This window comes from Camelus ferus, chromosome 17 (assembly GCF_009834535.1).
Source record: "Camelus ferus isolate YT-003-E chromosome 17, BCGSAC_Cfer_1.0, whole genome shotgun sequence".
In the NCBI taxonomy this organism is placed as follows: domain Eukaryota; kingdom Metazoa; phylum Chordata; class Mammalia; order Artiodactyla; family Camelidae; genus Camelus; species Camelus ferus.
The window spans coordinates 31,493,100-31,514,289 of record NC_045712.1 but is presented as its reverse complement, the minus strand read 5'-3'; the positions used below and the strand labels follow the sequence as shown (position 1 = coordinate 31,514,289).

At 56.1% G+C, this 21,190-nt stretch overlaps 1 protein-coding gene across 8 annotated transcripts in view; it reads left to right on the top strand.

Annotated features, from left to right (window-relative positions):
* SLC41A3 (solute carrier family 41 member 3) overlaps positions 1–21,190 on the top strand; it is a 52,116-nt gene that overhangs the window by 29,455 nt on the left and 1,471 nt on the right. For 7 of the 8 annotated variants that reach the window (XM_032458824.1, XM_032458832.1, XM_032458828.1 and 4 more), the window contains 7 exons: positions 11,392–11,463; positions 12,142–12,286; positions 14,436–14,582; positions 16,565–16,709; positions 17,337–17,416; positions 18,960–19,094; positions 20,953–21,101. In XM_032458824.1, coding sequence (XP_032314715.1) covers positions 11,392–11,463; positions 12,142–12,286; positions 14,436–14,582; positions 16,565–16,709; positions 17,337–17,416; positions 18,960–19,094; positions 20,953–21,101 — 873 coding nt within the window. Of the gene's footprint in view, positions 1–11,391; positions 11,464–12,141; positions 12,287–14,435; positions 14,583–16,564; positions 16,710–16,798; positions 16,863–17,336; positions 17,417–18,959; positions 19,095–20,952; positions 21,102–21,190 lie in introns of those variants that run through there. The other variant, XM_032458830.1, reaches the window with a different exon arrangement.

The window sequence follows — 21,190 nt, the reverse complement described above, 5'->3', positions numbered from 1 at the left end:
CTCGAAGGGGGAACGCCCACCAAGGGAAGCTACAATACGTGAAACTAACAGCATCTGCAGCCTCCAGGATCGAAGCAGCTCTTTCGCGGGCGTGTGAAGACAAGCCTTTCTACGTGAACAGAGGCGGTAAGCCAGCGCAGAACACCCCCTCAGTCACACGAGCCATCAGTGGATTTCATTTTCCAGTGCACTTTTACCGCGTGTCTGAACTGAAGGGCGGACGCCCTGTGAACCTGCATGTCCACTGCTGGAAAGGGGTGGGCGCGGGACTTCTCAGCGCTCCTGGTGCCGTCTGTCAGGGCCGTATGCAAACCCCTGAAGATGTGTACATGCTCCACCCCAGGAATTCTGTTCCTAGTGGTTTATCCTAAAGAAATGTGTGCCAGAGACCCCGGTACAGGCGCAGCCTCTGTGGGGTTCTTCCTGCTTTTGGTTTTGAAGGAACTGTGGATGAACAGAACGGCAGCCCCGGCTGTGCTGTCCACCTGTGAGTCCTGCCCTGTCCAGAGAGCTGCGTGAACTATCCTCCCATGTGCCGGCGGGTCAGCTCCCTCTGCTCAGCACACCCTTGGGACCCGCCCGCGTGTCCCGCAGCTCCGTAGCTCCGTGTTTGGCTGGGCATGTTCCGTGGTGTCGGACCGCCAGCGCCCGGAGGGCGACTTGCCGTTTGCGGTGCTGCTGGTGCCGACGGATCTCGTGTGGACGTCGTGTGCAGCTCCCGCATACAGTCAGCTGTCATTTCCCGGAATTTCCAGGAGTGAGATGGCTGGTGGTACAGTAGTGCTTAGTTTTTAAAGAAACTGCCAGAAAATTTTGTAAATTCTCACCAGCAGCTTTTGAGCTCTTCAGTTTGGCTGCGTTCTCACCAGTACGTGGTATTGTCTGGTTTTTATTTTAACTGCTTTAACGGGTATGCGGTGGTATCTCATCTCAGCCTTGATTTGCATTTCCCTAGTGACAAGCAATCTCCACGAGCGTATTTGCCATTCACGTCCTTTTTAGTGACGCGACTAGTCATACCTTCTCCCGTTTTCTAACTACGTTACTTTTCTTGCTCTTGCGTTTTGAGCGTTCTTTACAAATTTTATATATAAGCCTTTGGTTGGATACATGGTTTGCAGACATTCCTCCCATTCTGTGCCTTGGCTTTTCATCCCGCTAACAGAGCCATTTAAAATACTTTAGTTTTAGTAAAATACACGTAACGTGCATTTTACCATCTCAGTAAACATTTTTAAGCGTGCAGTTCGGTGGCATTAAGTACAGTCACGCTGTCGCTGTCTCCACCGTCTCCAGAGCTCTTCTGTCCTCCCGAGCTGTAACCCCTGTTCTGCGTTCTGTCTTTGACCCCCGGGCCTCGTGTCAGTGGAGTCACACGGTCTTTGTCTCTCTGTGACTGGCCCGTTGCACTCAGTGTGCATCCATGTTGCAGCAGGTGTCACGATGTCCCCCCCCCCCCCCGTATGAAGACGGCCCACTGCGTGTGGAGGCAGAGTGTTCTTTATGTGCTCATCCGTCAGTGGACGTCTGGCTGCACCCACCTTTTGGACATGCTTCTGTGAACACGGGTGTATGGGTACCTCTTTGAGACTTCGGGGTGCACACTCAGAAGTGGAGTGGCTGGATCCTGTGGTGCTTCTGTGTTTAGTTTTCGAGGCGGCTCTGCGCTGCGTCACACAGTGGCCGCAGCATTTCACATCCCCGTCAGCAGTGTGCTGGCTCCGACTGCTCCACACTCTCAGCGCTTGCGACTTCCTGTTTCCTGAGAGCAGCCGCCCCAGGGATGCGAGGCGGTGCTTCGCTGCGGTGCTGGCTTGTCTTCCCCTGACATCCTTCACGGGCTCTTTGCCGTTCCTGACTCCCTGGGAGCGGTGTCTGCTCACACCCCCTGCGCAGTGCTCGCCGGGCCGTTGGTCTGCTGGGTGCTGAGCCGTGGGGGTTCTCGATGGCCCCGGGCGCTTAGCCCTCGTGGGGCGGGCGCTTCGCCAGTGTTTCCTCCCGTTCTGCGGGTTTTCTTTTCGCTCTGTGGCCTGTGTCCTTGAGGCACAAAGGCTTAAGTCTGACGCAGTGCAGTTCATCTGCTTCCACTTTGTTACCCGTGCTTGTGGAGTGTAGTCCAAGAAGTTATCACCAGACCAGCATCATAAGCTTTTCCCCTAGGTTTTCCTCTGGGAACTTTATGGTTTGAGCTCTAAGTTTAGATCTTTCATCCATTTGGAGTTAATTTTTGTGTATGGTATCAGATGAGGGTCCAACTTCATCCTTCTGCACGTGGCTATCCAGATTTCCCAGCCCCATCTGTTGAAAAAACTGTCCTTTCCCCACTGAATGGTCCTGGTGTGCTTGTCAAAGGTCATTTGACCAGACAGGCCAGGCTGTACTTCTGGGGTCTCTGTTCCAGTCCACAGGTCTGTGCGTGTGTCTTCGTGGCGGAGCCACGCTGTGCGATTGCTGTAGCTTCGTCATAGGCTTTGGAGTCAGGACGTACGACTCCTCCAGCTCTCTTCTTTTTTTAAAGATGGGAGTTTCTTGAGATTCCATATAAATTTTTAAACAGACTTCTTCTATTTTCGCCATTGGGTTTTGATGGGGATTTCATTAAACCTGTAGACTGCTTTTGGTAACACTGACGTCTTAACAGTATTGTCTTCCAATCCATGAGCGTAGGGTGTCTTTCCATTTAGTGGTGTCTTAAAATTTTTCAGCAACATTTTGAGCCTACAAGTCTTTCCCCTCTTTGTTAAGTTAATTCCTAAGTGTTTTATTCTTTTTGATGTTACAGTAAATAGAAGTGGAAACATCCTTTAACTGTTTCGGATTGTTCATTGTTAGTAAAGAGCCTTTGTCGTTGCTGTTGATTTTCTGTTCTGTGACTTTGATGAATTTCTTTGTTAGTTCAGGTTTTTAGCAACCTATAGGGTTGTCTACGCGTAAGATCATGTCATCTGTGAGCAAAGATCCTTTTACTTCTTCCTTTCCAACTGCAGTGCCTTTTCTTTCTTTTTCTTGCCTAATTGCTCTGGTTAGAACTCCTAGGCACCAGGTCGCTAAACGTGGTGAAAGCGGGTATCATTGTTTTTCCTGATCTTAAAGGAAGAGTTTCAGTCTTTCATCGTTATGATGTTAGCTGTGGGCTTTTGATATATAGCTTTCATTATACTGGGGTAGTTTTCTTTTCTCTCTCTCTTTTTTTCATTGAAGTAGAGTCAGTTACAATGTGTCGATTTCTGGTGTATGGCCCAGTGTCCCAGTCATGCATATACATACGTATATTCGTTTTCATATTCTTTTTCATTAAAGGTTATTACAAGATACTGAACATAGCTCCCTGTGCTGTACAGAAGAAATTTTTTTAAATCTGTTTTTATACATTGTGGCTAACATTTGCAAATCTCAAACTCCCAAATTTATCCCTTCCCACCCCCTTTCCCTTGTAACCATAAGATTGTTTACTATGTCTGCGAGTCTGTTTCTGATTTGTAGGTGAGTTCGTTAGTGTCCTCTTTTTTTGGTTTTTTTTTAGATTCCACATATGAGTGATATCATATGGTATTTTTCTTTCTCTTTATGGCTTCACTTAGAATGATGATCTCTAGGTCCCTCCATGTTGCTGCAAATGGCATTGTTTTATTTTTTAATGGCTGAGTAGTATTCCATTGTATAAAGGTACCACAACTTCTTTATCCAGTCATCTGTTGATGGACATTTAGGTTGCTTCCATGTCTTGGCTATTGTAAATAGTGCTGCTGTGAACACTGGGGTACAGGTGTCTTTTCAAATTAGAGTTCCTTCCAGATACATGTCCATTTTTGAGGAATCTCCATACTGTTTCCATAATGGCTGCACCAAACTACATTCCCACCAGCAGTGTCAGAGGGTCCCCTTTTCTCCACAGCCTCTCCAGCATTTGTCGTTTGTGCACTTTTGAATGACGGCCATTCTGACTGGTGTGAGGTGATACCTCATTGTAGTTTTGATTTGCATTTCTCTGATAATTAGTGATATTGAGCATTTTTTCATGTGCTTATTGGCCGTTTGTATGTTTTCATTGGAGAATTGGTTATTTAGGTCCTCTGCCCATCTTTGGATTGGGTTGTTTGTTTTTTTGTTATGAAGTTGTATGAGCTGTTTATATATTCTGGAAATTAAGCCTTTGTCAGTTGCATCATTTGCAAATATTTTCTCCCATTCCATAGGTTGTCATTTTGTTTTGCTTATGGTTTCCTCTGCTGTGCAAAAGCCTATAGGTTTAATTAGGTCCCATTTGTTTATTTTTGCTTTTATTTCTGTTGCCTGGGTAGACTGCCCGAGGAGAACTTTGCTAAAATTTATGTCAGAGAATGTTTTGCCTATGTTTTCTTCTAGGAAATTTATCATGTTTTGCCTTATATTTAAGTCTTTAAGCCATTTTGAGTTTATTTTTGTGTATGGAGTGAGGGAGTATCCTAAATTCATTGATTTACACGCGGCTGTCCAGTTTTCCCAACACCACTTGCTGAAGAGACTCTTCTCCATTGTATAATTTTGCCTCCTTTGTCAAAGATTAATTGACTGTAGATCTGTGGGTTTATTTCTGGGCTCTGTATTCTGTTCCATTGATCCATATGTCTGTATGCCAATACCATGCTTTTTAAATTACTGTAGTTCTGTAGTGCTGTCTGAAGTCTGGGAGGGTTACTCCTCCAGCTTTGTTTTTTTCCTTCAATATTACTTTGGCAATTCTGGGTCTTTTGTGATTCCATATAAATTTTAGGATAGTTTGATCTAGTTCTGTGAAAAACGTCCTGGGTAATTTGATAGGGATCGCGTTAAATCTGTAGATTGTCTTGGGCAGTGTGGCCATTTTAACACTATTGATTCTTCCAAGAGCATGGGATATCTTTCCATTTCTTTAAGTCATCTTTAACTTCCTTAATCAATGCTTTGTAGTTCTCCATGTATAAGCCTTTCACCTCCTTGGTCAGATTTATTCCTAAGTACTTCATTGTTTTGGATGCTATTTTAAAAGGGATTGTTTCTTTACTTCCTTTTCCTGCTGTTTCATTGTTGGTGTAAAGAAATACAACTGATTTTGTACGTTAATCTTGTATCCTGCTACCTTGCAGAATTCTTTTATCAGCTCTAGTAGTTTTTGTCTCTTGTCTTTTTGGTTGGGTGTAGTTCCCCTCCTTCTTCATTTGACTCATATCCCTCTGGCACTGTGGATTATGGAGTACCAGTTATCCACTGTGGTCTTGAAACCCTGTTTTCTTTTCCTTTTTTTTTTTTTTTTTTTAAGAGGATGCGTTCCTGTGTAGACTGTGCGCCCCTAATAATTTTGTCACAAGGGCTGTTTTTAGTATGGACGATGGCCACATCCTTCTTCTGTGTGTGTTGGCTGTTGTCCCTTTGACTGAGGATGTGACCGGTGTGGTGGTGATCAGGGCCTGCCCTGCTTGTTGAGAGGGCCTCCTTTTTGTTCTGTGGTCGTCACAGCCCTGACAGGGGCTGGGTCTGCACCCTTCCGTTGGATTGGAGGCTGGCGGGCCCACTTCAGGGCCACGGTGTGTGGCAGGCGGGGCTGGAGCACTCCTGGTGCTCTTTGTTGATGCTGCCCTTGTCCCTGCTTTGGCCGTGGGAATGTCAGTGCTGTGCTCTGGTGTCCCCAGGTTCTCTGCCCTCAGAGCTACCCGTGCAGATCCACCGATCTTTAGGTCACACACCTGGACGATGGGGTGCTCTCAGGTCAGTGCCATCCTCAGCACTGCGTCTGTGTAAGATAGGCAGTCCCTCTGAAAGTGCAGCACCAGCCCTCGCCCCTGCCCTGCGAACTCCGCTCCTGTTCGTTTGTCTTAGAGGCACAGGTCCACAAAAGCACCCGCGGAGCAAATCGATCCCCTCTACCTGGGGCTGTAAACAAGCCTCAGGCCCACCTATGAAGTTGTGGAGCCCTGGGGTACGGATTCAAGTTTCAGCCTCACCTCCTCTGGGAGCTGAGCACCAGCGAATATGGTGACTGTGGCTGAGCCCCGCCTCTCTTCTCGTGAGAACGCGCTGGAGATGGTGCCGCGGGCCTGCGGAGGTAGTGGCTGAGGCTCCCCCCGCATTGTGCCTGTCCCCACAATGCGCACCAGCAGTGTTCTTTTTTTTTTTTTTAATAGGGTCCCAGGCTGTTCTGTTTTGTATACAGTCCCAGCCCTCTGCCCAGCTTGGGCAGCTAGCCCCAGCCCACCCCCACCAACTTGCGTCCAGGGCTGGGGGTTGCAGGGACCCTTTATGCCGATTTCTCTCAGTTCTGTTGGCCAAGGGGCTGCTGTGCACTCCTCTGAGCCTTGGATGTTCCCCCCCACCCCGTCCCCACTGACCTGTCTGTTGTAGGGGACATCCGAGGGTAAGAGCACTATTTCTTCTTTGCCTCTCCCTCCCCACAGGACAGGTCCTGCACTAATTTCCTTTTTCGTCTTCATTCTTCCCTTCCTAGCAGATTTCGTGAGGACTTCTGTCTTCTGAAGGAAGCAACGTTCTGTCAAAGTTCAGCAGGTGTTCTGAGTGAGTGGGTGGGTCCGTGGATGTCTCTCCTGGCGTATTTGTGGGAGAGGCTGAGCTAAGAGCGTCCTTCTACTCCGCCATCTTGGCACTCCTGGGGTAATTTTCTTCTAGTCCTAGTTTGTTGAATGTTTTGAAAAGTTGAATTTTGTTAAATGCTTTTTCTGTATCAGTTGAGATGATCATGTGGTTTATTGTCCTTTATTTTAATGGAGTGTATCACATTGATCAATTTTCATATGTTGAACTATCCTTGCATTCCAGGAATAAATCTCAGTTGGTCGTGGCATCTAATAATTTTAATGTGCCCTTGAATTATGTTTGCTAATGTTTTATTGAGGATTATTGTGTCAGTATTCATAAGGGATATTCCTTTGCAGTTTTCTTTTCTTATAGTATCTTTGTTTTTGGTATTGATGTAAAGCTATCATTATTGAATAAGTTTAGAAATGTCCCCTCCTCCTCAACTGTTTAGGAAGAATTGAGAAAAAGCGGTGTTAATTCTTCTTTAAAAGTTTGGTAAAATTCACCAGTGTAGCCGTCTGGTCCTGGGCTTTTCCTTGTTGACAGGGTTTTGATTATCAGCTCAGTCTCCTTACTAGTCATAGGTGTGTTCACATTTTCTGTTTCTTCATGATTTAGACTTGGTTGATTGTGTTTCTAAGGATTTATCTATCTCATCTAGGTTGTCCAAATTGTCGGCATACGTTATTAAAATACTCTCTAATAATCCTCTTGATTTCTGTGAATTCAGTAATAAAGACTTCTCACTTTTGCTTTTAGTTGTTTGAATTTTTTTCGTTTTTCCCTTAATCAGTCTGGCTTAAGGTTTGTTCATTTTGTTGATATTTTTTCAGAACCAACATCTGTCTTGTTGATTTTCTCTATTGTTTTTCTATTCTGTATTTTATTTATCTGTAATATTATTTCTTTCCTCTGCTAGCTTTGGGTTTAGTTTGTTCTTTCTCTAGTTAATTTGTAAAGTTAGATTGTTGATTTGAGCCTTTTCTTCCTTCTCAGTGAACGTTCCAGAGGTGTGCTTGAGAAAAGCGTGTATTCTGCCGTTGTTGGGGAGAGTGCTGTGTGTATGTCTGTGAGGTGCAGTTGGTCTGCAGCACGTTCAAGTCCCCCACTTCTTACTGATCTTCCGTCTGGTGGTTCCGTCAGTTCCTGAAAGTCGGGGGTGAAGTCTCCCTCTGTTATTGCAGAGCTGCTTCTCCCTTCAGCTCTGTCAGTGTTTGCTTCCGGTGTTTAGGAGCCCGGATGTTTGCTTTATGCAACTTATGGTTTTGATTGGGAAATTTATTAACATCTAAAGTAATTAGAGGTGGGGAAGGATGAGTAACTGCCATTTTGGTACTTGTTCTCTGTGTGTCTTAGAGCTTTTCTCCCCTTTTTCCCTCCCTGGCTGTCTTTTTGATGAGTTCGTTTTTTTGTACTGACAGGCCTTGATTCAGTTCTCATTTTTCTCGTGTATATTCGATAGATTCCACTTGCTTTGTGGTTACCATGGGAAATCCACGTAACATCCTAATGATATAATCATCTATTTTAAACTCATACCAACTTACAGTCGAAAGCTCTGCTCCTTTAAAACTCTGCCCCCGCACCTGATGCTATGGATATCACGAAGTACATTTTACATGTTGTGTACTCATGAATATAAATTTTAATTATTTTTAGTCTTTTGTCTTTTAAACCCTGTAAAGGAATAAAAGTCGGGCCATGCACCAGACTTACAGCATGCAGCTTTTTATATTTGGCTGTGTGTTTGCCTTTACTGGAGAACTTGGTATCTCTAAATGTGTATCTGAGTTGCTGCTTGTCATCCATCCGTTTTAACATGAAGGACCCCCTCTTTGGCACTGGCTTCATTCTGATGAATTCTGTCGGCTTTCATTCATCTAGAAATGTCTCAGGTCCACCCTCATTTTCAAAGGACAGTTTGGCCAGATACAGAATTGCTGGTGGACAGTTTTTCCTTTCAGGACTGTGCCTGTGTTGTCCCAGCCTGATGTGAACTGTGCCACCATTCCAGTCTGGTCTCCTGGGAGCCCCTCGACCAGCCAGAGTGTTGACACGAGCCCCCTCTTTCGGGAGGCCCTGGGCTGGGCAGCTCCTCCTGCCCCTGCAGGCAGGGGTGACAAAATGCCACATTTCCTGCCATTTTGAGTGTGGCTTTTTCTTGGTTGGGTGTTTGCTTGGCTGCTGCGGATCCTGAGCTGGCTCTTAAACCTCCCCTGGAGCTTTCTCGTTGCCCTCGCCCCAGCCTGGCTGGCGTCACCCCTGGGGCTTCCTTCTGAGTTTACTCTCACCTGGCCTGTGTGTCCTCCAGCACCTGCGTCAGGTGGGACGTGCTGGGAGCTGGGGGACAGGCCCCGTGTCCTCATAGCCGAAACCACCCGGCCGGCGAGGCTCTGCTCACGGCAGCTCCCCGTCGACTGTGCGGTGTTCTCAGTGTCTTCTGCACCCAGTGTTGTGAACGGAAGCCTCATGTCTTTTTGAGTTTCATTTCTTTCAGGTCATCTGTTTGTTTTATTTTATCCTTCTGTCTGAACTTTTTTTCCCCCAATGTTTTATCCACGTTCTGAAATTTCACCAGGATATTCCTGGAGTGGACTGTTAATCCTCACAGATGTCTTTAGATTTTTCAATCTGAAGACACTTGCCTGTCTGCAGCTCCCCGAAAGTCCTGTGCTTGGCGATTTCTGAGGTTCTGATACTCATCTGTGGTCTCGTCCTCTCGAGCTTGACTGCACGTGGCAGTTTCTGGATCTGCCTTCTGAGGAGCTGACCTTCAGATTGTCTGTGTTCCTGTCCAGCGGTGCTTCGTTCTGGGAAGATGCTCCTTGGCTGCTCATTCACTGGGTCCCCTGCGTCTCCCCTGCCGCACTGCTCAGCTTGTCTAATGAGGAGCAGGGACCTGTTGTGCTTTATTTTGAATTCGTAGGTCGAGTTTGCGCTCTTTGGAATTTCAGATTGTCTCGTCATTTACGAGAGCACCGTCCTCTCACATCCCATCTGTCAGTGGGGGGTTGGGGGGGCTCCCAGAACCGGGGCTGCAGCTGAATGGGGGGGGGGGGCATGTGGCCGAGCTGGGGTCACAGCCCCTGCCCAGCAGGAGGGGAAGGACACAGCCCTTCCTCGCCCTCCACCAGCTACTGGTTCCACTCCAGGGGTCCCCGCTGCCCAGGAGCAACAGGGCGAGGGAGGTTGTCGATGCAGCCGTGGTATCACTGAGAGAGACCGAGGGACAGTCACGTGTATCTGGTCCGAGTGCACATTTAGGAGGGCCTTGCCAGCCTCCTCTGCTGAGATGGGCCAGGGTTGGTCCAGGACGCACCAGCTTCTAGCTGGTTTGCTTGAAGCCAGCTGGCCTGTGCTGGGACAGCCTCGCGCCACCAGCTCCCATGCTGACATCTCTGGGGCACCGTTCTAGGGTAAAGACACTCCCCCCACTTTAGTGGTGACCTGCCCCTCAGGGTCTCCGGCCCGGGATTTACCCTCCTGGCCAGCCCCCTCCTCCCCGCCTTCACAGCTCCGTGAGACCTCATGGTCCTAGGTGAGGGACCCCTGACGGACTTCCCTCCACACCAGACCCCACCGCCACCTGGAGGGTCTCAGCACTCAACGTGGGCCACTCACCCAAACCCACGCTTCCCAACGTCACCTGCCGCGGCCTCCACGTCCGTCTCCACCCTGGCCTAGAGACGCTTCCGGGCGCTCTGACATCTGAGTCGTCGACCCCCACCTCTTCCCCAGCTTCTTCCCTCTGACGCTCTCCCTCTGCGAGACCCCCCAGCCCCCCGTTCCTGCTCAGCCTGGACTCGGTCACGTGCCTGTGGTGCCAGTGGCCCTCTCTGCGTGGAGGAAGTGGTTGTGCGGGTTGTAGATTTGTGCATCTGTTCTGTCTTAGAGCCGATGGAAGTGAGAATGCTTGAGGAAGGAACACCTTTCCGATTCATAGTCGGGTTGGGGCAGCAGTAACCCCTGACCGGTGGGATGCTGTCACAGCGGCGTGGCCGTTGTGACTGATGGAAACCACACACGGGTCCTGGGGTCTGCGGGGTGGAGGGGAGACTGGATGTGGGGCCCACGTGGCTCTGGCCGTGCTCTGCTCCTCCTTGTGTCCTCGCTCCAGGAGACACCTGAGGCAGGCACCGGGCCCCCTGCACCAAGTCAGGGTCAGCCAGGGCCTCGGGACGGGTACGTGTCCCAGGCGTCCGTCATGCCAAAGACAAGAAGCCTCCCTCTGCTGGTGCAGAGAAAAGTCACCCTGTGCCCTCCCTGGAGTTCAGGGACTTCACGAGCTCCATCCAGGGGCCACAGAATGTGCTGGGTTCAACCCCTGCCTGTGCTGCATCTTGGATTTTGCTGGCAGTGCTTCAATGTTCGGAGCCGGCTACCATTTTTGAAGGAGAAAGTCATGTTCCTGGTCTTTCTTTTTTATCCCAAGAGAAGAGGGACTCACGTGTGTTTTGTAAATCTGCAGAGGTGAGGCCGAGTGGTTGTTGCTCACTGGGGATGGGACTCGCTGGTGGGGGAGGAGGGAACTGCAAGTGTCGGGAGGACGCGGGCCAGCCGGACGGGGGATGCCCAAGGTGGTCAGGGACGTGTGTGCCTGCGTGTGTACGCCTGTGTGTCACATGTGGGCACTCGTGTGCCACGTGTGGGCACCTGTGTGCCCGCACACCTGTCGGGGAGGAGCTGGTCTGGACACCGGCTGATTCTCAGGGGCCCCTGTGTCCCTGCCTCTCCTGCCCTGAGTCCCTGTTTGGGAGCTGTGCTTTCTCCTGAGGTGCCTCTCGGGAAGCACTGGCCTGGCCTGGGCCCAGCTCAGCCTGTGCCCTTTCCTTCCCCTCCCAGGCCAACATGGGGCACCTCGACGAGCCGCAGGAGCAGCACAGAGTCATCAGCAGTAACCTCGCCCTCATCCAGGTGACTCCCTTCTTCCCGACAATGCCTCCCCCGAGTCCGCGGGCAGCCGGCGCCAGGTTGCAGGGAATGGAGGCCGCGTGAGCCTGTCTGCTCCGGCCTGAGCCGGCGCTCAGGGGGAGGGGCATGAGAGACTCACCGGCATCTGCTGACTTCCCTTCCTCACGGCTGCTCACCTGTGGCCTCCCCGGATGTGGGGGCTTGCTTGTTCTTTCTGCCTGGAAAATGGCCCCACACCGTTCCTCCTCCACCTTAGGAGACCCTCCCCTTCTCCCTAGTGTCGGACTTGTGCCCCCTTGAACGCAGTGCTCCCCTGCGGGTCTTGGGAGTCATGGAGCAGGAGCCCCGAGGCTGGGAAGACGGCTCAGGTCGGGGAAGGCTGGGCGTGGGCCTGGACACAAAGTGTCTGTGTCCAGAGCCTCCTGGGCTTCTCCGGCTGGACTCTGCGACCAGACGGGCCTGAGAGGACGGCCGCTGCTGGTCACAGGGCACACGGACGCAGCGTGCCTCCCTGTCCAGATTAGGAGGATGCCCCCTTCACTCTCAGAGGGTCCCAGAGCCCTCCTTGTGGCCCCCAACAGTCCCGTCCGGCGGTTGGAGGACCATGGGCAGCCCCAGGGGACCAGGTAGGGGGTGTGGGCGCTCATTTGCCCCAGGCTCACATCTCTGGTCTCTCTGCAGGTGCAGGCCACCGTGGTGGGGCTCCTGGCTGCTGGGGCTGCCCTGCTGCTGGGCGCCGTGTCCAGGCAGGAGCTGGACCTCACGACGGCAGAGGTGCTGTGCGCCAGCAGCGTCCTCGCCGCCTTCCTGGCGGCCTTCGCCCTGGGTGAGCTGTGCCCCCGCCCCACCCCCGCCCCTCAGGAACGAGACCGGGCAGCCCCGGCACCCTGGCCGGGACAGGACACCCTGTGGGTGCTCACAGCACCGCAGGCGGCAAGCAGGGCCTCAGGAGGGTGTGGGCACACACCTGTCGGTTTGGTCTGTCCATCCAGCGGTTGGTCTGTAGATCTGGAGCACGGCCTGTGAGGTCTGTGGACAATGGGTGAGGCTTGGCTCTCAGCTGAAGTGCCCCCTCCTTGGCCTTTCCTGGTGCCGCCACCAGCCCTGCCTCCTCCCGGCGGCTACCACCCTCCAGGGCTCCTGGCTCCCTGCAGGGTACGCGTGAAGACCCTAAGTCACCTCGTTTGTTTCCTGTGTCACCTCCCGCGACACGTCAGCTCCTGGGAGGCGGCCCCACATGCCCCATGCCCACCCCCTGCGGCGCAGCAGATGCGCCCACGTGTTCCCTGGGGCGGAGGACGGGGGCCTTGGCTCCGGGGGGCGTCACGCACGTGAGTGGGGAGCCACGGCCGCTGCGCTTCGTCCACCTCTTGGTGTCACCGAGCGTCCTCTGTGAGCCAGGCCCTGCCCCGCGTGGGGGACGCTGCCCGGTGGGCCTGGGGTGCTTCGCTTCTGTCTCCGAGGGAGGCCTCGGGGCGTGAGCACGAGAGGGATTCTGAGTACCTGGTGCCCTGGCCCCGCCCCCAGCCACGCTTTACTCTGGTTGCTGTTTGTTCGTGTCACGTGTTTGCCTCTCACTTCCTGGGCCATCTGTCCCTCCTTCCGACAGGCACTTGGGGTGAGTGCAGGGCTGCGGTGACAGTCAGCACTGACCCCCAGGCCCGTAACTGGCTCCCAAACATTTGCTGAGCGAAGGCCCTCCCCTGGTTCTCCCTGGCCCACGTGTCTGTGTGTGTCTTGCAAACCCCGTGTGAGAGGAAGAGGGTGACTGTTGACCCGTGTCCGCCTTCCTGTCCCCCAGCTGAATGCAGGGGATTATCTGGTGGGAGCTGCTGGAAGTCAGGACTGGGAGGGAGGGTGAGGGGAAGTTTCACAGAGCTGCTTCCCTGGGCGGGGTGTGCCCGTCTGGCCAGAGGGCGGGCAGGAAGAATGGAGCCCAGGAGACACGTGGTGCCAAGTCCCCCGACGGCCTGTGCTGCCCCTGCGGGTGCGCCTGGCAGAGACGCCATCCCAGCCCCCATTTCAGATGAGGAAATGGGCCCAGGGCTTGGGAGCAGCTCTGTGTCCGGGACACGGCTGGGACTGTCCACAGGTGGTGGAGTCAGGAAGCGTGGCCGTGGGTCACGGGGGGACCGTGGCCTGTCTGAGCCAGGAAGCCGGGCGGCAGTGCTCGCACACCTGCGAGCCCCTGCGGGATTGTCCCAGACCGCCGACTCGGCCACACGGACGGACTGACTTAGAACGGGTGTTTCTGAGGAATAAAGTGTCTGTGACCTGGCCGCAGCAAGGCGCAGACCGTGGCCGCAGCTCTCGATTGTTGAGGTGACGATTTTGGTTGTTTTCAGAGCTACAGAACCTGGGTCACGGGTTAAAACAGCAGCCAAGATACAAAGTGTCTTCTTAAAGGTCACGCGAGATGCTGTTAGATTTGGTCCCAGGCAGCGGGTGGGGGCTGGGAGCACATGCCGGTCACCTCAGAACCGGGTTAGAACAGAGAGCAGGTGCGGTGGCTGCGAGGAGGGGCCTGGGTCTGCAGCCGGGGCGCCTTCCCCCACTCAAGGCCACATGCTGGGCCCCCTCTCTCCCTGCTGCTCAGGAGCCTCCGCACTGCCGCCCCACACGCACTGCCCCCAACCCCGGATCCTAGGCCCACCCCTGCTGTCTCCCTCCCAGGCGTTGCCCCAGGAAATCTCCCACAGGCCAGCTGCTCCCAAGGACCCGACAGTCACGGATCCTCCCGTCCTGGCTCCCGCTGCTCGGAGCAGTTTCCCGGCTGTGGGGGCTGTGGGCTTCACGCCTGTAGTTCCCAGGGGCTTGAGGGCCCAGAACCACCTGCCTGTGTCTCCCCAGTGGCTCAGGTTGTCAGAGCTTCTGGGCAGCTCCCAGCGCTGGGGGGCAGGAGAGACCAGGAGGGGTGCCTGGCGTCAGCCCCACCCCCACCCCCCACCACTCACCATTGCTCCCCATCCTCACAGGGGTGCTGATGGTCTGTATCGTGATCGGAGCGCGAAAGCTCGGGGTCAACCCAGACAACATCGCCACGCCCATCGCGGCCAGCCTGGGGGACCTCATCACCTTGTCCCTGCTGGCCTTCGTCAGCAGCTTCTTCTACAAACACAGAGGTAGGGCCCGCAGCAGGGAGCCCGGGGGGCTAGGGGGCTGCTGGGGACGTTTGCACCAGCCCGTGACCCTCCAGCTGGACACCACTCCTGCAGGAGGGAACCTACAGGGTCTGTCGAGGCCAGAAATGCTCCTTTTTCAGGCGAGGCCTGGGGTCATGGGGTAGGGCTGCAGGCATCCCCACCGTGTGGGCATTTGTGGAGGGTGCAGACACCAGCTACCAACTTCCAGCTCCGATGGGCTCTCCAGGCGGCCAGGGAGGGCCTGGGGCTGGTCTGGGTGCCCCAGAAGGTGACTGTGCCTCCATGGGGCGGACAGTTCATACTGGACACATACCAGCCCCAGGCGGTGACTGGCAGAAGTGTCACAGCCACAGAGGTGGGGGAGGCCATGCTCCTTCGAAGGTGGCCCCGTGACCCGGTCAGCGGCCAGAGGCGGCGCTGGCTTATCTTACAGAAACAAGACCTCGTGGCCGGGCCCCTCCCCCGAGAGGTCGCCCAGGACTGCCTGGGGACACAGCTCGGCTCACGCCCAGATGCTGTGCACACGCAGGAGCCCTCACTGATGGCTCTGCTGCTGGCTTTCTGCCCCAGCTGACCGCTCCCCTCCAAGCCGCACGTTTGGCCTCCCACCGGGCGTGGTCCCAGCAAGACAGCTGCCCACAGCTGTAGGGAATCTAGCGTGACTCCGAGTGCGGCCGCAGCCTCAGCGGGTGGCGTGGACAGCATAGCCCCCGGGGCTTGAGGCATCACCCCATTGCACGTGGTGACAGGACCAGCCCCTGTCTGGCTGACCGTCCCTGGCTCTGTGGCCAGCTCCTGCTGTCCAGACTCATCTGCAGAGCAGAAAGGGGCCGTCTGGGGAATTCTGAGACCTCCTGTGAGTGGCAACACAGACCTGATCACAAGAGGGCCTGATTTTGTCTTTCAAATAACTGAACCTCACGGAAGACTGCCTTGCCGTGGCCCAGTCAGCCCGACGGGCCCCCGCCCCCACCCGCTCGGCCCACGGCTCTGCACACGACCCCCTGCACGTCGAACCGTTGCTGGGTCCTCTGTCCCTCCCGTTAGGCTGTGAATTTATCTCGGGGGGCTGGGGTGCCCGGGACAGGCTTGAGTCAAAAGTCCTGACGAGGGGCGGGCCGTCGGCCGTCGCGCCTGCGGGGGAGCACGGGCTTCCGGGTGGTTCTGGAGACGCGGGACCAGACGCAGAGCGTCCGGGAGTGGCAGCGCCCAGGGCGCTGGGGACCCGCTGAGGCTTGCGGGGCCGCCTCCTGCCTGGGGGTGCCGCCTGGGCGGAAGGACGGACCAGGGCTGTGCCCTGCAGAGAAGGGCAGGGGGACACCCAGGCCCGGCCACTCTGCGTGCAGACCGGGCACCCCCAGCTGCTGCGGTGGCATGGCCGGGGGGAGGGGGGGACAGTTCTGGAGAGAGCGCCTTTTGCTCGGGGTCGGGGTGGCAGGGCCCACCTCGGGAGGCTCCATCGGCTGATCCGGACCGAGGCTGTCTTCACGGCCCCCAGCAGTCGGAGCAGGAGACGCAGGGACGTGAGTAGTTGCGGAGCCGGCCGACGTCCTGGCCTGGGGGAAACGGGCACCAAGGAGGCACCCTTGGCGGCCTCAGCCAGGAGCAGGGCTAGTGTGTCCTGCTCGGGACACCTCCTCCCAGGCTTGTCTGAGCAGCTGCTGGAACAGACGAGGGTTCAGGCACAGAAGGTGCCAAGCACAGTCCCGGTCCCCCCAGGGGAACGGTTAAGAAGGCTGGTGACCAGAGGCAGAGGAGAGGGCTTGTGTCAGGAAAGCCGCCACAAAGTCAGAGAAGCAAAGGGGGCCGGACGTGGTGGGAACCGAGTAGGAGAGGTGGGATTCCTTGGCAGGTGTGGGAGGAGGTCCCTCCAAGCTGCTGAGGACAGAAGCTTCTCGGGCCTCTCCCCACTGACTCCCAGCCTGGGCCCCACCCACCACCCCTCCCACCTCCCCCTCCAGACAGTCGGTACCTGACGCCGCTGGTCTGCGGGGGCTTCGCGGCCCTGACCCCGCTGTGGGTCCTCATCGCCCGGCAGAGCCCGCCTGTCCTGAAGGTCCTCAAGTTTGGGTGGGTCCCCATCGTCCTGGCCATGGTCATCAGCAGGTACGCGGGGCCCCCGGCCGGGCAGGGGGTGGGCTTGGGGTCTGGGTGGAGGCACCATGGGAGTCCTCTCTTCCTCTCTCCTCACCAAGAACCCCAGCTCCCTGTATCCCGAGGGGCAGCCCTGCTCACAGCGCCAGGGAGCCCGAGGCGCAGGTGGGAAGCACAGACGGGTCCCCACCCCGGCCTCTGTGGATGCCGTCTCCCGCGTTCCCTGCCGCCGGCCCTGTTCTCAGGGCCCTTTCCGCTTGTGGACCCCGATGGGGCTGCCCCAGGCCTTCCTGACGGGCAAGGAGCTGTGGTCGAGGTGCCTCTGCTTTCAGAAGCACCAGGGGCTGGGAGATCAGTCTCACTGCCGTGTGTCCCAAGAGGGCGCACGAGGGACGGTTCGGGCAGGTTCCACTTTCTGCCGAGAGCAGCTCAGGGGCCGTCTCGGGACAGCCCAAGTGGCCTCGGGGCCTCGGGGAGGGTCTGTCGTTTGTTTCTAGTTTCGGAACAGCCTGGCCTTGACAGGTGGGAAGGGGTGTGGGGGCGGGGGCGCTGGGGGGACCGTGGGGTGGAGAGTGTGTGCAGAGCTGGGGAGGTGGCTGTCGAGTGCAAATCCTTCCTTGGACGGTCGTCTCTCCCCAGCTTCGGAGGCCTCATCTTGAACAAAACTGTCTCCAGCCAACAGTACAAAGGCATGGCCGTGTTCGCTCCCATTGTGTGCGGTAGGTGTGGCAGCGACCATCACCTGGGCTCCCAGGAGTGGGGCCGGCCCAGCCCCAACCTGGGAGGGCAGCCTGGCTGCTGGGCTGCTCTCACTCAGACAGAGGGGCCCGGGGACAAGCCCTGCCTGCTGTCCCTCCAGCCCACACCGCCCTCGCAGGCCCCACAGCTCATCCCCATGAGCTGGCCCTAGGCCTTGAAGGGCTCAACCCGCTCCAGTGACACCGGAGGCTGAGTGTGGCCTCAGATCCTGGGCGCTGGCCTCCCGGGGTTTTTCGTTTATCTAATTTACGGTCACTGATGATGTTTAAAACTCAGACACTGATGCACAGAAGCCTGGAGTCTTGCCTGCTCCTTAGGAGCAAGGCTGTGACGATGCTGCTTCACTCCAGCAGGCAGGGGGATGTTCTGTCCAGTTGGCCCCCACGCCCTCCCTTCCCTGCTGCCTCCTCCCCGACCGTCACTGGGCGGCCCTCCAGGCTTAGACCCTGTGGGCGTTCGAGGTGAGGCCCCCTTTGTACCCAGGCATGGCTCGGGTCTGGTTTCTGGCAAAGCTCTGTAAGTGGGACGACCGGTCGAGGAGGAACCGCACGCGACCCCAGCCCAGGCTGCGGGGGCACAGCGTCCTGGGGCTGCAGAAGCAGGCTTCAGGGCCCAGGCGCCCCACCTCCCTGTGTAGCGCCTGCCTGGCAGGGTCCGTGGGCCTTGCTCTGTACACGGGCCGCCTGCCATGATGAGGAGAGCAGCTGGGACCCCAGCCCATGGTCAGCAGGGCCAAGCCAGCCATGGGAATGTGTGGAGCGGGTCAGGCAGCAGCAGGGCTGCTGGGTAGGGGGACAGGCACAGCGTAGGGGTGCCTGGCATGGGGCCCTGTCGGTGCCTTGGCTGTGGCCCACTGCTGGAATCTGTATTCAGGGCCTAATTCGTAAATGCTGCCCATTGATCGGAGTTATTTCTTCCTTTAGATCATCGTAGGCCAGGCAAGACAGAGCTGCACACCCTCTGGAGCAGGCCGGCCAGCTGGCCTCTGCCCTGGGGATCACGGGGGCACGGTGGGGGGAGCCTGGTCAGGCTGGGAAGCACAGCGGGGTGGCCAGGGCCTTTGGCCAGCTCCCTGGACGCCAGAAGCCACCTAACATGCGCCAGCCCGACCCCCGTGTCCCGCCTCCCCTTCCCCAGGGTGGAGACGTGCCTTCCGCTTTCTCAGACTCTGCAGTCTGCGGTCTGCTTCCTGCCCCCGTGGCTTACTGAGACGCCCCCCAGGACATCCCCCACCCCGTGCCCCACCCCCACCTCACCAAGGTTGAGAACCTCGCCCTAAGGGGTGCCAGCTGTCCAGGTGATCCAGCTGCTGCCCACTCACGAGGTCCAGGCCACCCTCGTTTGGTGCCAGACCAGATCTGTGGTCAAGTGGGAGGGAAGGGAAAGAAATCAAGTGCTGAGTCAGCTGAGGAAGGCTTCCTGGAGGAAGGGAGCTGAAAGCGAGGGGCAGAACTCGGAGATCGGCATAAAGGAGGGGAAGCCAGATGCCTTCTCCCCTCGCAGGTGTTGGTGGCAACCTGGTGGCCATTCAGACCAGCCGTGTTTCCACCTACCTGCACGTGTGGAGTATGCCCGGGGTCCTGCCCCTCTGGATGAAAAAACTCTGGCCTGACCCGTGCTCCACGTTCTGCACCTCAGGTGGGTCCGGTGATTTCCAGAGGCCACGTGGCCATTTCTTTGACAACAGAACTTGGTATCGTTGGAACATCTGAGGTCATCCTGCAGACACAGCAGCTCCTCCCGATGCTGCCCTCGCAGGCTCTGTCACCCACCCAGACACCCAGTGAGACGGGGCAGCTGTGCTGCCCTGTGGTTGTCCGGGCCTGGAGGCCAGACCAGCACGCGGCAAAGGAGCATGTAACTCCAGACGGGGACTGCTGGAAAGGCAGAAACATGGGTGCAGGGACGAGTGTCCAGGAAGGCATTAGTCGGGGCAGAAAGTCCCTGGGAGGCGAGCAGGGGCCCTGAGGCAGGAAGTGCTGGTCCCGAGGGCCTTGAGGCTGGAGGCAGGCACTGCCGTGTGTTCTGAGCACCGGGGAGACCAACGGGGCGCTTTGTCTTTTTGTTGTTTTAAGCCCAGTTCCTCGGCCGCCATCTGGCTGGGAGGGAGGGGGCTTCTCTCATCCAGCCTGGGCCGGGAGGCAGCTGGCAGAGGCAGCTGCGTGGTGGGGAAGAGCAGCGACTGTCTGGAGTTCTGTTTGCTCTGGCCGGCCCTTTCCTGGACCCTGGACTCGAGCGGGCCCGTCTTGTTCTTTTCTGTGACCACTGACGCTCCTGGGTCCTGACTCCCTGGCACCAGTCTGACAAACACACAGGACTCACCCCCCTGTTCTGTCCGCCTCTTGGAATCACCGTGTTAGTCTTACCCGCAACGCTGGTGCTTAGGTGTATTTTAGTGCAGGTAGAGGATGGGGTGTCTGCCCATCCTGCCTGGAAGGGGATTTTCTGAGTTGTCATTCGCGTGCAGGAGAGCTGCGGACTTTCTATATCACCGAGCACCCGTCTGGTCCCGGCTGCCACAGCAGAACCGCGGCCGGGGGCCTCTAACCAGCCAGCGTTTATCTCAGAGCTGGAGGCTGGCACCCAGGGCAAGGCAGCGGCAGGTCCGGCACCTGGAGAGCCCAGCCTCCCGTCTAGTCCTCTCTGGCTGTGCCCTCCCCGGGCAGGGGCGGGGAGCACCACGGGGTCTCTCATGAGAGCTCAGCTCCACTCAGGGCTCCACCTTCACAGCCCCACCACCTCCCACACACCCCACTCCTGCACCATCCACAGGGATGTGGGAGGGAACAAACCTGCGGCTTGTAGCACACCTACACGCTGCACTGAATTCTTGCTGTGTGTATGGTTTTGCTGTGAATTTTTCCTGAGCTTTGATGCCGCTACCAATAGTAATTATTTTCCTTCTGCCCTTTTAAGTAAGTTTTCTGAAAAGAATCTTTAAAATTAGGCCTCATCTAACATTTCATGAGCATATTTTGGCGCTCTGTGCACCCTCCCACCTCTGCGTTTTAGCGTCTAGTTATTTACGATTTGTTCTCCTTGTTTGTTGGTGAAACACACTGTTAATTCAGAAGCAGGCAGAGACCTGCATCCACCCCCGCCTGAGAAGCCCAGCACGTCCCCCGGGCAGCTCCAGTGCACGGAGCACAGGAGCCTGAGGACAGGGGGCAGCCAGGGCCTGTGTCCCCACCGCCAGCGCCTCCCCTCAGCTGGGCTCCGCACAGCCACGGTCTTGGCACCCCGCCCCCCACTTTGATTTCCATGGCCCTCCTGATGTGTCATGGAGAGGAGTGACCTTCCTCTCTATTTCTGCTGCTCTGGTTTCTCTCTCTTCCCTGAAATGGTGGCTCCCCAAGGGGTGACAGGACCGTGTCCCCATCCGCTGGAATCACTTCTGCTGCAGGTGCTCAGTGCACGCCCGAGTGGGAGCAGGGTGACCGTGCGCCTCCCCAGAGACCCACGTGCCACAGCTCACGCCCTTGGCTGTCTCCTCCAGAAGTCAACTCCACATCAGCCCGCGTCCTGCTCTTGCTAGCAGCTCCAGGCCACCTGCTCTTCTTCTACATTGTCTGCCTGGTGGAAGGCCCGACGGTCCCCAATGACAAGACCTTCGTGGTGCTCTACCTGCTAGCAGGCCTGGTCCAGGTGAGGACAGACACACATCTGCCACGTCAGCTCGCTATGCCCCGTCCTGGGAAGAGCTGAGTTTGGGGTCAGAGGCTTCAGGACACACG